The sequence below is a fragment of the Mus caroli genome, unplaced genomic scaffold (genome assembly GCF_978045245.1).
Source record: "Mus caroli unplaced genomic scaffold, Mus_caroli_1 scaffold_6, whole genome shotgun sequence".
NCBI classification, from domain to species: Eukaryota; Metazoa; Chordata; class Mammalia; order Rodentia; family Muridae; genus Mus; species Mus caroli.
In genome coordinates this window covers 85296805-85314018 of record NW_028227261.1, presented here as the reverse complement: position 1 = coordinate 85314018, position 17214 = coordinate 85296805, and the positions used below count along the sequence as shown (strand labels likewise).

At 44.9% G+C, this 17214-nt stretch overlaps 1 protein-coding gene across 7 annotated transcripts in view; it reads right to left on the bottom strand.

The window, feature by feature from the left end:
* The window catches only part of Cdk5rap2 (CDK5 regulatory subunit associated protein 2), a 174140-nt gene extending 157624 nt beyond the window's left edge, over positions 1-16516 (bottom strand). For all 7 annotated transcript variants that reach the window (XM_029476180.1, XM_029476182.1, XM_021159965.2 and 4 more), the window contains exons 1-3: positions 16298-16516; positions 9829-9896; positions 7597-7664 (exon numbers count right to left, since the gene is read on the bottom strand). In XM_029476180.1, the coding sequence (XP_029332040.1) occupies positions 7597-7664; positions 9829-9896; positions 16298-16353 (192 nt within the window). In that variant the 5' untranslated portion in view covers positions 16354-16516. The remainder of the gene's footprint in view (positions 1-7596; positions 7665-9828; positions 9897-16297) is intronic.
* Between the last annotated feature and the right edge of the window lie 698 nt (positions 16517-17214).

The window sequence follows — 17214 nt, the reverse complement described above, 5'->3', positions numbered from 1 at the left end:
GCACAACCACTCTGGAAATCAGTCTAGCGGTTCCTCAGAAAATTGGACATAGTACTACTGGAAGATCCAGCAATACCCAGAAGATGTTCCAACTGGTAATAAGAACACATGCTCCACTAATAGCCAGAAGCTGAAAAGAACCCAGATGTCCCTCAACAGAGGAATGGATACAGAAAATGTGGTACATTTACACAATGGAGTACTACTCAGCTATTAAAAACAATGACTTCATGAAATTCACAAGCAAATGGATGGAACTTGAGAATATCATCCTGAGTGAGGTGACTCAGTCACAAAGGAACAAACACGGTATGTACTCACTGATGAGTGGATATTAGCCCAAAAGTTTGGAATACCCAAGATTCAATTCACAGACCATATGAAGCCTAAGAAGAAGGAAGACCAAAATGTGGATGCTTCAGTGCTTTTTAGAAGAGTGAATGAAATACTTACAGGAGGAAGTATGGAAAAAAAGTGTGGAGCAGAGACTGAAGGAAAGGCCATCCAGAGACTGCCCCACTGGGGATCCACCCTATATACAGACACCAAACCCGGATGCTATTGTGGATGGATGCCAGGAAGTGCTTGCTGATGGAAACCTGATATGGCTGTCTCCTGAGAGGCTATGCCAGAGCCTGACATACAGAGGCAGAAGCTTAAAGCCAACCAATGAACTGAGCTCAGGGGTCCCCAATGGAGGAGTTGGAGAAAGGACTGAAGAAGCAGAGAGGGTTTGCAGTCCCATGGAGGGAGCAACAGTGTCAACAGGCCAGACTCCCCAAACTCCCCTGGAGCTCCCGGGGACTGGACCACCAACCAAACAATACACATGGAGCGACCCATGGCGTTGACCACATATGTGGCAGAGGATGGCCTTGCTGGACATCAGTGGGAGGAGTGACCCTCGGGACTGACGGTATTCAGTGTAGGGGAAAGCCAGGGTGGGAGGACAGGAGTGGGTGGGTGGGTGAGCACCCTCACAGAGGCAGGGGGAGGGAGGATAGGGTAGATGGAATAGAAGGGAGGGAGGGTGAGTGGTATAGGGGATTTTCAGAGGGGAGACTGGGAGAGGGGAATAACATTTTAAATGTAAATAAATAAAATGTCCAATAAAAAATAAAGAATAAAAAGTTAATTAATTAATTAATTTTTAAAAAGTGACTGAACTATGGCTGGGGAGATAACTCAGTCAGCAAAATGTTTGCTTGTCATACAAATGGAAAAATCCAAGTCTGAGGCCAGCATCCATTTTCAATAGACAGGGGTGGCAGTGTAAGCCAATAATCCTAGCACTAAGAAGGTAAAGGCTGCATAGTTCCTGGCACTTGCTAGCTGAATCCGTAAGCTGCAAGTGAGAGACTTCTCTTTCAAAGCAGTCTTATTGCACACACACAAAGACTACATTAAGTCTCACTGACATGAGTGAGAGTCAATTGCTCTCAGCATTACTCTACAAGCGTTTGTTCATTCATTGTGCTGTGGTAAAAAGTGTACAGGCTTCTCAACCTGAGAGGTAGGGTCTAAATTCAAACCAGGCTCACAGGCAAGTCATTTCATCTTTGCAACCTCCATGTCCTCATTTAGGAAACAGCCTCAAAACAAGCGTGCTCCAAAGAGTCAAGGAGAAGACAAATGTAAAATATAATTTCCCTTGTTCCCAATTTTTCACAATTACACACAATGTGGCAACAAATACCTTCATGAACAGCGATTTTTTCCTTTCCCTGCCAGTGGGTTGGTTGTTTAGGATAAATTTCCCCAAAATGGATTATTGGGCTCAAGAGCAATTTTATTTTTATTACTATCAAAATCTCTTTCCAAATGGCCTTCAAAAAGATTGTAAAAATTTACACTGCCCAGCCAACCATCTGGCCAGGTTTTTGGAGGGCATGGCCAGGACATGCAGAAGTATGGGAACTCAGAAGGCTCAATCCGGGGTATGTCACTCCAAAAACTCCTGTGCCCAACAATTAGCACTCAAAAGCCAAACTTGACTCTCAGACACTGCAAAGACCCCATGTCATCCAGCTAACTCCACAGAGAGTGGCTGTGACTATTATCCTACCACTGTGGGTTTACCACTACTACCTAACCACCCCCCCCCCCCCCAACTCTTGTTCCTCTGCCTCACCCCAGACTCTCCCCTGGGCTCCCTCCCACTCTTAGCCTCCTGTGACTCCAGTTGTGCATGCCCCATCCTATCACCATCTATCTCTCTCAATGCCTTGTCTGCATTCATTTATTAACAACTACCATAGAGCAACCTATTTCTTGAAGGCCCAATATGCCACACGTTGTCCTCACCACAAGCTTACGAGATAATTATGGTTTCCATTTTACAGAGGAAGCAATCAAAACCTATCGGTTCAGTATGTCATGCAGTAACTCATTCAATTAACATGTGCTTGTTAGAAGTCCACTATTTCATTAGGTTCAGTGCTGAGTACCAACAGTGACACGTGTTAAGCAAGTATACAAATACATACTGAATGACAAGCAGTTGTAAGAGCCTGACTGAAAAGATAGGGCGCTGAGTGATTGCTAGAGGGCAGAATAATGCACTAGGGATAGACAGCCTTTCTAACCAGGTCAAATTAAAATTAAGACATGAAGGTCCAGACAGCCAAGGAAAGGGAGACACAGTGTCCCTGGCCGAACTGGGGTATCCAGGAAGGTCCTCATCCAGGAAGAAGCAGGGTGTGGAGGAGAAGGGCAGTCTATATATGCAGCACGTCGTATCTCAGAGACAGAAACACGGTGAGCACCAAGTGACATGGAGCTACTGACTGACCGCACTGGATATGACATTGTGAACCACAGGAAGAACTTAGAAAATTTATTCCAAGGTCAAGGAAACACAAAAAGATCAGCAGAAAATCCAGACTGATGGGCAGAACTAGGGGCAGTGGCTAGAGACCTTCAGCACAGGGCAGGCTTTAGACTTTCTTGTGTGTTCTTCACAGACCAGACTTCAAGGTATGTTCTCTCTATACCAAGTCTCAAAAGCTGCTAAGTAACTCTAAAAGACTCCACTAGCTTCACTTTCACAGGAGGATCTAGACATCATCCATACAAGGCCACTAATTAGTAAATTGCCAAGTCATACGTAAAACCAAGTTTTCATCACCTTCAAGTCCATGCTGATCACATAGCAATTCTTAAAGCTACAGGGCTGTAGGCATGGGGTAGAAGAAAAGGGGGCTGCTCTCAAGTGGCAAATGACCCACACCACAGGTGTTACTGAGCAAATTCCCCGATATGAGCCCCCTTGCCAATCACATTAGACACTCAAATCTGACCACCTGCCTTCATTTTTCTAAAGAGAGGGATGTCTGTGTCTAGCCCAGGTGCCAGCAGATAAACACAGACCTTCACACAATGCCTCCTTCACCGAGCCCCATTTGGTCCAGAGCACCTAGGAAGAACCCACTGAAGATTCCTCAGCCTGGCTTGGCCATGTGAAACCATTTATTGAACAGATGAACTCTGGGTAAGACCACACGGTGATCAATGTCTTACTAAACTTAAACTTGTTAAATGCAACTGCTGGTGTCCACACAGTAGTCACCTGAGACTAGAAAAGGAAAAGCAGGAGTTTCCCCTTTAACTCAAACGAATTCTGCCTCCCTTTAATATTCATGTCCCTTTAAAACCCACTTTAGATGCCAAGTTCTTTTCCTATAAGCATGTCCCAGGAAGCTCAGAAGGCTTGAGCCAAAAATTGTAGCTCAGGCCAAATGAAAAATTTCAGTGACTTATAAAGACCTGAAAGGGAGACAGTGAGAACAGTGTGGTCATTTCAATTTCAGCTGCAGAATTTGCTCTCAAAAATGCTACAATAAAAAATATTAATGCCATAAAAACCTAACAGCAGCCAAAGGACCACAGTCATAAAGAAAAAACATAAATCCAAAACATATTGGCATAGAAAGCTCTCCCTCACCTTCAAGAAAAATGAGATTTCGGCTATCAAGAACAGTCTGAGCAAGGGAAACTTCAATCACACAGCAGAGCTGAGAAACAGGACAATAATAGGAGAGTAAGGGGAAGGAGGGACAAGTGACACATGGGTGTACTTGACACTAGGACAGAGGCTTCATCCTCCTAACAGCCTATCAGAAAGGAGGGGGCAGGGGGCTGGAGAAATGGCTTAGTGGTTAAGAGCACTAACTGCTCTTCCAAAGGTCCTGACTGCTCTTCCAAAGGTCCTGAGTTCAAATCCCAGCAACCACATGATGGCTCACAACCATGCTTAACGAGATCTGACTCTCTCTTCTGGAGTGTCTGAAGAGAGCTACAGTGTACTTAAATATAATAAATAAATAAATCTAAAAAAAAAGAAAGGAAGGAAGGAAGGAGACACACAGGGAGGTTAAGCAGCTAGCCAAAAGTCACCAGCAAAAGGGGATCAACATACAGTCTATCCAGAGAAATTGTGGTCACTAGAAAAGGTCCTCTGAGATTACCTATGCCACATCACGTGCCCAAGCCTCAGCATCTCTTATAAATCTTAAGAGTAGGATTCAGAAATCCTTAGAGTTCAAAAGGCAGATGTGAATCAAAACTATACAACCTGTAGAGGAAGGGCCTGGTACAGTTTGTAATTTGATGCTAATTCTGCTCTCCGGGGAGGGGCTTGCAGACAATGAGTGAATCACATACTCAGGTGACTGTGAATCAATCCCCTAATGAGTAAAGGAGCCAATCACTGGGCAAGTAGGCGGGGCTTCTGGGTTGAATAGAGGAAGAGTGTGTTAGGGGCCTTTTGGAGTAGAATAGCATAAGGGCAAGATGTAGCTGCTAGAGTTTCCCCGTATCCTGGGGGATCCGTCAGGATTTGCCACCAGAGAAATCAGATTTAATAAGGCTTACAAGATTAGGTTTTAGTTGTTGCACCTAGAGATTGAGTTACCATTGTTTCTGAGCTAAGTTTGCGTGGTGTTTTTCTTCTCACTAAGATTCGACTGGGTTCCAGAGAGAAAGGTACTGCGGAAAAGCGTGGGTTTGCCTGATGTGCACCACAAAGGTTGTGGGGGGCTTTGAAGCATGGGGCTGATGTCATAACGACCCGCCAGTGGGAACCTAGCGACCTGGGTAGAGAGATTGTGGAGTTCTGAGTCAGAGTCTCCATGAGACAAAAACATGTCGGCCATTGCCCGGCAGTGCATGGCCGGCCAGGCTGCTGGGGCAGAGAGTTGCTGGACTCAAGCGCAGGAACATGCCAGATCTTTTTTATATTTCCCACAACAACAATGCTGTAAAATTTCCTAGTCTGGTAATGCAATTTAAAACTGTGTTCTTTGACAACGCATAATAACTCTTGATCTTACAAAGCTGCTTTAATATTAAGGAAACATCTACATCTATGAAGAGTTTCAAACTTAAAGTGCCCAGCTCAGAGCCTAATAAACAGCAGCTATTATTACTCGTATGATCAAACAGGAACAAGCATTTAACAGGAGAGCATATTTTAATTATACATGATGTGGAACAATCAAATCTCATTCAGTTCAGGCCCCAGACCCCACAGCATAACAGCGCATGTACAGCTGAAATTATAACAACTCAAAGCTCAAAAATTACTTGTTTCCATTAAAGATCTGACAAGTCATTTCTTCAATTGGTCACTGGTGGTTTGCAGATAACTATTAGCAGTAATGAGTATTCTAAATTAAATCCAGAGACAGCAGCACTCTGTTCTGCAAAGACAACTGGAGAGAGAGAGGCATAATTGTAGGCGTCCTTCCCTCTGTGTCCTCCATCTTCTCTCTGATAAATATCTCCTGTGCCTTCCACAGTGTGGATTTCATTTGGTTACAAATGAAGAAGGGTCTAATTCTTCTCATGATAAATGAGAGTGGTGAGCAGGTACCTTGTTAAAGAGAATTGGAATTGGGAAAATAACCTTACTCTCCTGTTCCTTGACAACAAACCCCCTCTGCTAACAAATGAAAGAAAGGCACAATGCTTGCACTTCAAAGTCAGATCTGTCACCAGAAGTCCATTCTCTGACAATTACAACACAACATTGGAAGGGGGAGGGGGGTGGTGGGCAACTTTACTATGTGGCTATGATGCTATTGCATCAGGACCTAAATTCAAACCCGAGCACCCACTTAAAGAGACTGAGTAAGAGTGAAGAGAACTCTCTTAAAATCGTGGTGAGGATGCTGAAGTGTGGCTCTCCATACCTGCTCTATGGAGACATCCATCTGTTGGGAGTGCAGTGGGGAGGGACTCAGTTTTCTTTGAGGGGCAGGCCACTAAGGGTTTGATCGTGCTCCAGTGACTATATGGGCAACACAAACTGAACCTGCTTGTTTGTGGCTTTTCTTTCTTCTTTCTTCCCGGGGGAAGGGGGAGTTTCACAAGTGGGGGTGCGGAGGACTGGGAAGTGGTTGTGTTCTCATGATGTAAATTTCCCAAATAATCAGTAAGAAGCAAGGGAAGGAGGAAAGAAAGAAAGCCAGCCAGCCAAAATGGGGAATGGAAATTTTTTTAAAGTCATTAATGAAAACCATTGTTGTGTGAGTACTATAATGCCTGAACTAGGTTTTAGTGGGTAAAAGCCTATCTTAATATAGGAACTTGGATACAGGGATTGTAAATTCCTCTATTAAAATCAACTTTGGAACTTAAAACTAAACAAAACTTGGCAGGGCTATGCATGTCTGTAAGCTTAGCACTGGGAGGGACAGAGATGCTCTAAATCATTACATTATCAGTATTGACAGATCCTGGGGTCTTGCTAGACAGCTGCTAACCAGCCAGCCTAGCTGGAAACGCAAGCTTCTGGTTCAGTGAGTGATCCTGTCTCAAAGGAATAAGGCAGACAGTGACAGGGGAAAATGCTTGCCATCTTTCTCTGGCCATTACATATACCCACACAGACATACACACCTGCACATTCATATGCATACACACATACACATACCACACACTCAAAAAATAAATTAAGATAAATCTTAAAAGAATATTCATCTTTCTACAGGTGTTTGTGGCTCACACCTTTAATCCCAGCACTTAGGAGGCAAAAGCAGGCCGATCACCAAGTTTGAGGCCAGCCTAATCAACACAGCTTGTTCCAGGCAGCAAGAGCTACACAGAGAAACCTTGCCTCAAAACAAGCAAAACTATCCATTTCTAAAAAGTGAATTTGAATCCCAGCCCTGTCTTTTACGCATTTAGCATATGACCATAATAAATCAGTCTCCCCTAATTTGACAGCCCCTTTGTAAAATGGGGCCAATATAAAATACCTCAGGAGTTGAAGCCAAGACCAATGAGAACTTATCTAACCTGTGCCTGTGATACTGTCAGCTCCATTTCAATACACAGTATGGCAACACTCTCATCTTCAATATACCAGAAACAAGCCAAATACCAGGCAGAACCTACCACAACTTGCATGAAAGATTGGCTGTGGGTACATGTAAAAAAGCCTCACAGATAACGCCCTCGGCCATCAAGCCCCACAATATGGCATGCCCCGGACTCTGACATGACTCAAACAGTTCTCCAGAAGCACCTCTCCCCCAGGCCTGGCTACATGGTGACGTCTTAGAAAGGGATGATGACTCGGCCGTCTTCACTCACGTTTTCAAAGTCCTTCATGTTCCGAGCTCTGGTGGGAGAAACCTTTTCTTCTGACACGCTTGGGAGCACTACAGAAAGGCAAAAGACACAAAGAAAATCATCAGACAAGCAGGCTGCCCAGCACTCCTACTGGGGCTGTGAGCCCAGAAGACAAAGTCAGAGTAGCAATCATGATGCCCCTGCGGGCAGCTTCCTGCTTGGTGGTCTTTACTGATTTGAGTCCAGAGAACTCTCTAAATTACATTACTTTATTCTCAATATAGACAAATAACCTACACTGGCCACAGTATAACCATGTATGTCAAGGGATGAACCCAAAACTTACATAGGGCATGTGACAAAGCATGTCACTCCTGATATACTTCCTCCTCCTCACATGTCAGTAACTCAGACAGCCTGACTTGACAACAGAGTTTCCAAACTCTTTCATAAAACACCAATGACTATTCTAGGCTTTGTAGGCTATACACAAAGCCTAAAATCGGTCATGGCCACACAACCTCTGCTGCCACAGGAAAGCAGCCTCATAAAGTGAACCATAAACACAGAGCCTATGTTCCAAGAAAACTTTTCTTACGAAAGCAGGCAATCTCCAACCCAACTGCTCACAAGCCTTGCTGGGACCCAGTCTTGCCAGAGCTTCTTTAATTCATTAAACATTTACCATCCGCCTGCCCTGCACCGAGCATGAGCCTGCCCTCTGGGAAACAACAGTGAAGGAGACAGTGAGCCTGCACCAGGTTCCCAGGCAGGTGGGCAAAAGAGAGGAAAACAAATGTCACGATGCTGGTTGGTGTGTATCAAGTGACAGAGCTCCCTGACAAAGCTGCACGGAAAGGCTGCTTCCTGCCAAGATCTGTTTCTGGGTCTGCCTACACTGAGAAACAAATAGATCCATTCTCGAGGGAGGAAAGAGACAAAACAACTGGGTGATCATGTGCTAGGCTGAAAGGTGATGTGGGATCCAAAACAGTAAAGCAGGAAGGCTGGCCTTGCAGGCTCAGCTCACTGCTGCACTGCTGTTTGGGGGACTGAGAGCAATGTGAACAGATTCGGGCTCCCTCTGGCTGCCTCTCTGAGAACAGACACTAAGGAAGGAGTTCAGGAGAGGAACAATGGGAACAGCGAGGTGACAACTGGGATAAGCTAGGCCAGAGCCTGGTGTTTGCCAGGATGGGAAGAGTGCAGATGGGTGAGGACCTGTTTGTTTCTGTATACTTGCATAGAGGCCAACAGGAGTAAGAATAGTGAATACATATAATGCTCAGAGGAGAGAGGATGCTAAGTAACCAGGGAGAGACAAACAAGGTGGTATGCTTTGAGCTGAGGTCTCAACACAGCAGGCAGCTGCAGGCAGAAAAGAGAACAGAAAGCCCTAGGCACAGACCAACTGGGCAGAGAGAGTGGGCAGAGCCTTGAATGCCTGTCTAAGGAGCACAGGGGTTTGTTTTCTGTCCTCAGCCGATAATCAGCCTCCTGTGTCAGGACATTCATCCAGTCCTTCTCCTACCTCAGTGCCAAGTCTCTGCTCCAGTGAGCAGTCTCTTGGGAAACACTCACCTGACTCCCTGACTCTCTCATTCTTCTCTCAGCCCCTGACTCTTCTCAGTTCCTAACCAGGATCAAAGGACTTCTCAGACTAACTTCTTGTCTGTCTGTTTTTCCTCTGAAGGCGCTGGCATTCCATGTTGAATCTCAATGCTTGGCCAGAGTATGGCAAGAAGTGCATGTACATCACGGGCTGAATTAAGGGTAGGCCTCACAATTTTCTGCTCATCAGACTTTTTGTTTCATGTAAAAATTAACAGGACCCAGAGGAAAACCTGGGGATGGCCTATTAAGTTATAGCATCTCCTAGAAATAAACCTTCTCTTTCTTTCTGTCTTCTCCAAAGCTGCTTTTTGCATTTATCTCATGACTTTAGAGAAGAGAAAAAAAAAAAATCACAAGTGAAAATATCTCAAAGATTATTAGCACTACCCGCATTCTTAGGATAGCACGTACTTCAGAATGAAAATGATGAATGGAAAACCCAGACTGTAATCTCCCACAATCCAGTTTAAACATGAAGACGGTTGAGAGCCAATTAGCACACGACGTGTACAAGATGCTGAGCACGCACTGTGTGTCAGGCCAGGTAGGCTCTGGGCCCCAGGACAGTACACAGCACATCAGGTCACAGATGCTCATGGTCGCAGCCTGTTCCCCTCTACTTCTTGGCCTGTCACTTACCTCCATTTCCCAAGCCAGAAGTGTCACTGATGACATCCAGGTCACTTGGCAGAACAGGGTGAAGGCCACTAGGAGAGAGCACAGTGGGATGAGAGATGAACTAGCACTTGAACAAAAGGAACCTGTAAGACAGCCTGGACCTCATGAAACAGTCATTGCGCCATGGCTAAGAAGGACAGGGCACTGAGCTGCTCAGGAGACAGGAAGCACTGAAATGCAGGCTTTGGAGCTGAGAGCTCGAGCTTTAGAACTGCCTTCCAGTTCTCACAGCTATGGGACATTCATGGGGGACAGTCATTTAGTTGGTCATCCTACACATATGTACTAAGTGGAGGCACTATGCTAGTTACCAACCACTTGGGTTGAGCCTGACTTTATCTCCTAGACATCATCAACTGGTCATTACAATCAAAAGTTAAACTTCTAGAAATCAGAAACGGTGCTGGTTTGGATGAGAATGACCTCAGTAGGCTCATATATTTGAATTCTTGGTCCCCAATTACTGAAACTGCTTGGGAAGAAGTAGCAGGTGTGACCTTGTTGATGGTATGTCACTTAGAGAAGGCTTTGTGGCTTCAACAACTCATGTCATTCCCAGTCTCCCTATCTCTGTCCAGTGATAGTTGTCTTAAGACATGAGATCTCAGCTACTGCTCTAGTGCCATGCCCGCCTGACTGTTGCCATGCTCCCCCACTGTGATGGGCACAGTTCTAACCTTCTCAAACTGTAAGCCCCAAATAAAGTTTTTTTCTGTAAGTTGCCTTGGTCATAGTCTCTTACCACAGCAATAGAAAAGTAATTAACACAGGCACAGAAGCTGACTTTGAGGAACATCAAAAATGTAGAAGTCACTAATCTAAGAAGGTATTGTTGTCTAAGGAGTTTCAGTGAATATTTGTGGACAAGGACAGAAATCTAAACTACAAGAGACACTCTCCTGCAGTCTTGTTTTAAGTCCTGCTTGCATCTTTTCCCGTCTCCCAGCCTTCCACTCCAGCAGAGTACCAGCTACTTCACAGAGAAACAGTCTCTGTTTTTAAACAAAGGCATGGAGCGCCCAGCAAGCTGCCTGGCATATTAGGATGCTTCTTCACACACGGGAGCAGAACATCACTGTCACTCTCACACATGCAGTGCTGTACAAGTTATAAAATATTTACACTTGTTCCAAAAGCCAACTCCCTGAAGGTGATGCACTTTCTAAAGAAAGGCTTTGAGGCCTGTTTAATTTTAGTGTCTCTGCAAGTCAGATAAAGTAACAGACCAAGTCTAGAATCCAGGCCTTTTACGGCTGTGCTAGCTAGTTTTATGTCAGCTTGACACAAGCTAGAGTTCTCTGAAAGGAGGGAACTTCAAATGAGAAAATGCCTCCATAACATCCAGCTGTAAGGAATTTTTTAAATTAGGGACTGATGGGGGAAGACCCAGCCCCACTGTAGGTGGTTCTTGAATCTGTAAGAAAGCAGGCTGAGCAAGCCATGAGAAGCAAGCAAGCAAGCAGCACCCTTCCATGACCTCTGCATCAGTTCCTGCCTCCTAGTGCCTGCCCTAAATTCCCTCAGTGATGAACTGTTACCTGAGAGTGTAAATTAAATAAGTTCTTTCCTCCCCAGATTGCTTTGTTATGATGTTTCGTCACGATAGTTAATCAGACTAAGACAATTTGAAGATAAGATTTAAAGGAAGCTCGGCATGACTCCAGGGCAACTTTCTATTACTGTCTCTAGCTCCATAAAAATGCTGTATCTCAGACAATCCCAATCAACTTTGAAGGGAAACAAGACCTTCAGGATCAGGACACCAAGAAAAACCTGAAAATACAGAAATCCAACATCATGAAAATGAGCACTTAGCCAGGCGTGGTGGCGCACGCCTTTAATCCCAGCACTTGGGAGGCAGAGGCAGGCGGATTTCTGAGTTCAAAGCCAGCCTGGTCTACAGAGTGAGTTTCATGACAGCCAGGGCTATACAGAGAAACCCTGTCTCGAAAAACCAAAAAAAAAGAAAAAAAAAAAAAAAAAGTAAAGAAAACGAGCACTTAAAGTAGGTCAGCTATAAAAATAAAACCTAAGTAGAACATGTCTTCAGTCATGAAAAAAAAGAAAACACATATAAAGTCATTCTACAGCTTTGTCAAAAGCTTGGGAGCTACACATCCTTAACAGCAAAAAAAGATTCCAAAGGACCAACAACAGGTATCACTTGCAGGGAGACATGCTTTCCTCGTCGTGACTTTCTATGTCTTCCCATAAGCACCACTAATATGACAAACTCCATTTTCTAAACTGAATTTTTTTTCTCTAAACTGAATTTTAAAAACTAAAATCAGGTTCAACCACCACTTTCTGAGTGGGTGCTTCTTAAATGATGTTTTTGCTTCCTTTCTGTAATAAAGAAAAATAATAATAAATAACATAAATTTTAAAAGGCCCCCCAAAAGTCAAGGTGGGGCGCAGTAAGTAGAGGAAAATGCATGAGGAGACACAAATGGATGAACACACTCAGGTGCGCACTCACACACACTCACACACACCACATACACAAACCATGCAATCAAACTGTATGAGACTCTGCACCCACCTTTCTTTTGACTGCAAACTGGTCTGTGATTGTGTCCACAACTATAATGCTACCACACATTCTGCAGCAGTAATTTTTGAACATTACTGGCAATGATCCATAAAAGAATTCCTTAATGCCTGAAACCTTCTCTGTTCTATCCTGTGTTTAAAAGGCTCTGCTGTAACCTAGGAAGCTGACTTTCAAGAGCCAGCAGTGTGTTGATGTGTATTCACCCGATCCCCTGCTAAGAAGAATTCGACCTGTTTCCAAGTTGTTCTTTTAAAAACCACGCAGTATGAATATCTGTGCACTGGTCTCATTGTGTACAAGGATGCCTCGAGGGCAGATACTAACAAACTAAATTGCGGAGCTAAAATAATTCACATTTTTTAAAACTGGGCAAAAAAAAATCTGACATGTCACCAAAGAAAACACGAATGACTAAAGAGCACATGAAAAGTCATGTACTGTCATCAAGCAGTATAGAATCAATTCCACAATGACATCTCACATCTGCAAGGATGGCCTGGGTCAAAAAAGCCAAACAATGAAAACTGCTGGTGAAGTGTAAAAACCCAGAACCTTAGGGACATTCCTGGTGAGAGACAAATGGTGCCCCTTCTTTTCAACTGAACTTGGCAGAGTTCCCATTCAGCCTAACGGCTCTACTCCTGAGTGGAACCAAAGACCACTGAGAACTGAAGTCCACACAAAACCCACATACAAATAAATAAAGGTTCATAGCAATGTTCATGGTGGACAAAAAACCAGAAACATCCATTAAAATGCACAAAGTGTGGCACATGGGTACAATGAAATATTACTTGACAAAAAGAGAAAGCAGTTTTGACACATGCTGCAACACGGATCTCAAAAAAGAATGTACATTATAAGGTCTATGTGAATAGATACATCTACAGAATAAGAAGTAGTGTTTGTGAGTAAGGGGGCCTGAATTGGGGGTAGGGTGACAATTAAATGAGGAAGGATGGCTGGTGGGTCAAGGTTTCTTTTCAAGTCACAGACATGTTCTAAAGTTAGATTATACTGATCTTGGCACACCTCTGTAAATAGCTTATTTACATACAGCAGTTTACATTGAATGGATAAGCTTTATGGCAAATAAACTACATCTTCAAGTATGTGTGAATTTGCATGTTCAGGTCAGGGGCCCATTTGAGTGTGGGCACACATCCAAGGATGTTCACACATCTGGACCTGAGAGGTTTACTTAGAGTCACTCTTCAGGAGCCATTTGCCTTGGCTGTTTTGTTCTGTCTTGTTTCGGGGCCCTCGGTTTCTCAGATTAGGCTGGGCTGGCTCATCACTAGCCAGACCCAGCTCTCCTCTGATCTCACCATCTCTAGCATGCACCACCATGTCCAACAGTTTCTATGTGGGATCTGAGGATCAAACTCACATCATTTAACAGGCAAGTACTTTGCTAACTGAGGAATCACGGTTCTCCTGAAGCCTCACCGCCCAAGAATCCCTCGGATCCAAGCTCACTCTGTCAGTAACCTTCAAACCCTCATCTGATTCCACCCTCCCATCTTCTCTTCAGACTGTTTCTCCAGGCATCCATGATGGTAAAAAAAAAAATCAAACTACGCTCAAGGCTAAACATGGACTTGCAGTCTGCTGCTAACACAGCAGCAAGCACTTAGAATAGCCATGTGCTAGAGCAACCTGATATTCGATAAGCTTGGGTCAGGTATACTCTGACCTAACGCAACAAAAATTCAAGAACAAACTGGGCTCAGTTTAGGCTATACACATGGGGCTCGCAAATTACCCTGAGAAGGATGCTCAGAAAGCAGTATATTAAAATGAAAAGGGATGCTTTCATCATCAGAACTATCCTCTCCTATTGTGGTCACCTAATGAGGACTCATTGGGCCCAGAATAGTCCTGCCACTCTTGAAGGGACAGTTCAATGCCAGAAGCTCTGCACGTGGTCCTTGAACACTCCATCTCATTAGTTCATACTAGTCAGAATGCAGAACAGACTTTGGAATCAGGAAGCTTGGACTTAAGTACTGATTTATCATGGACCCCAGACCATTCGTTTCGGCTGTGCTTCAGGGTTCCACGTGTAACAGTGGGAGAGAAACAGCTCCTCCTAGCACCACCTTTCACTCAGTGCTTTGACAAATGCCACTCTGCTCTAACTATATGTCGAAATGCAGTTTGCCCAAAGTGTAAAAATTCATACCAGATGCCAAAGATTAAAAGATAAAGATGTCTTATCAACAAGTTTTCCTATAGATTTTGCTAGAATCACATATGGAAATATTAAACTAAATAATCTATGCAATTAATTCACCTGCTTCCAACGGTGCTGTGCTCTCTGGTAAAGCACTAGCTGAACAGGTGTGAGAGGCCCTGGGTTCAACCTCCAGCACCAACCACAAAGAAAGGAATTTCACTTGTTTCTTTTTCTTTTTCTTTTTTTTTAATTGTGACTACCAGAAAGTTTTTGTTGATGTTGTTTGAAAGTTGTTGTTGGTTCGGTTTTTCGAGACAGGGTTTCTCTGTGTAGCCTCAGCTATCCTGGAACTCTCTCTGTAGACCAGGCTGGCCTTAAAGTCTGAGATCCACCTGCCTCCACCACCTGAATGCTGGGATGCCCAGTTCACGACAAAGTTTTTAATTAAATATACATCCTAGGTTGTATTTCTATGCTGTTCACTGTCAACCAGGTTAGGACAGAGACAGATCAGGGGAGCTAGAGAGCCCAGTACAGAGAGCCCAGACAAGGGTGGGACCATCAGTGTGGATCTCCTAGCAGTGGAACCTGGATGTAAATAAGGCAAAAGGCAGAGGAAGGGCAACTGACACAGCAGGAACAGCAGGTACCCAACCTGACAGCAAGGAACAACTCAGTAAGATCGTTCCTGACCGAGCTTGGCAGTCAGGCACAGGGTAGAGGGCTTGGAGAAGAGACAGGTTTGGGAACCAGAGAAGGGGTGGGGTGGGGGGTGGGGAGGCTAGAGAGGCAGATGCAGCCAATTATAGAGAAACTTGGAAGTCACAGTAGAGAACTTCATCCTGAAGATGGCAAGGCACCTGGAGGGCCTAGGGCAGATTAAGAGATGAATGGCCAGGAATGAATGCAGCATCTGTCCAGTCAAGGCTGAGAGAGAAAGAAGGAGAGTATTAGCAGATCTCCTAAGTGAGACTCGGGGTAGTTTAGTTCTCATGCCAACCGCCCGCTCTAAATGTCCCAAATAATCCAATTTCTGGTCCCAGGGGATCTGAAGAGAAGCCACAACTTGTAATAGTGGTAGTGATGGTAGCATCATCCTTTTCACCACGATTGAATGTCAGCCAATACAACTGCTGGGTAGCCATTATTTCTTTTCATTCTCAACCAGTTTTGGTGAGTGCATATTGGCGTTAGTACACTTTTCAGTGGGGAAGTCAACTTACCAAGGTCACCTACATGGTCAGGGTATAGGCCGTTGTTTTTTTTTTTTTTTTTTAATTAAATTCTGTCCATCTCCAGCCAAGGCTCCACAGCCTTTGTCCCGTGACCCCATAAACAAAGTCTAAAATAAACAAAGTCTAAAATAACAACTACACTCCCCATAATGAAAGCAAAGCCCCAAACAAGAATCAACGACCTAAGTGCTCTGATGTCCAGTTCCAGCCACCCCCTACTAATTAGTCCCATCTCCTCACACTCTTTCAAAACGCCCCACTGCCTAGCCTACACATCCTCCTCAAAGTACTCCAGAACACACAACACACAGTCGAATGTAGTGCTGGCTGGACACCCAGGTCCCACCACACTCGGGTCGCAGCCGAGACCATCCCCAAGCAAACCGAAGGCCTCCAGGGAGTGAGTCGCCATCAACGGGAACCCCAACCCAGTTACCAAGAATCCCAAAGTCAGGGCCACACCTGCAACCGCTGAGGGTCCCAGGCAGGGCGCCGTCCTCTTCCATCCCCGAGTCCATCGTGAACGCAGAGTGGTGGCGCCCGTGTCGGCGGCGGCAGCGCCACTGGTTCCCCGGCAGTCACGGCGCGCTCGGTTCCCCAGGTCCCGCCCCCTCCAACCCAGCTCTTGTTCTCAGTCAAGCGGCGCCGCTGGAATTCAAACCGCAGCCGCCGCCATCTTTCCCGGCGCTTCTTCCTACGGAAACAAGGCGGGGTCACCCAGGCACGCGCGGTGAAGCCGCCCTGCACCGACCCGAAACCGGGCAAGAAGAGCTTTGACTGGGCGCCATCTTAACTCAGGGCAGAACCTGCGCACTCGAGCGTGCAACACTGGGAGAAAAGAAGCGGCAGCCATGTTTCGTGGGTGAGGGCATTCGGGCCGAAGCCAAGGCGAGCGCCATATTTGTTGAGGGTAAAAGTCCGCCCCGATCAGTTAATTTAAGCGGGAGGTGGAACAGCTCGGAGTACTAATCTGTTTGGTGTTCCAGACTCTTGACTCCACAATCGCTACTTAGGCTCTTTCTACCCAAAAGGCTCTGCCTTAAATTGAGACTCAGATAATTGGGTTCTGCCTCGATTTAGAAAAATACCACCTGTGGAGCGCTATTACAAAGGGTAGTTTACAGGGTTAGTTTCAAGCGGCATGCCTATAAAGGAAGGGGTCACCCATACTTCATGTGAATTTTGATACTATTTGCACCGCAATCAGTAAACAGAGACTCAGAGAGAAGAAATTACCTGCCCAAAGTAATAAACAAGTTTACTATCCACTAAAACCAGATCCTTAAGCTCCTCGTATCAACATCTCAGCACTGTGGAACCATGTTTTAACCTTCTTGGCCAGTGAATGTATTTTAAGAAGAGACACTTCTCCCCTCCTT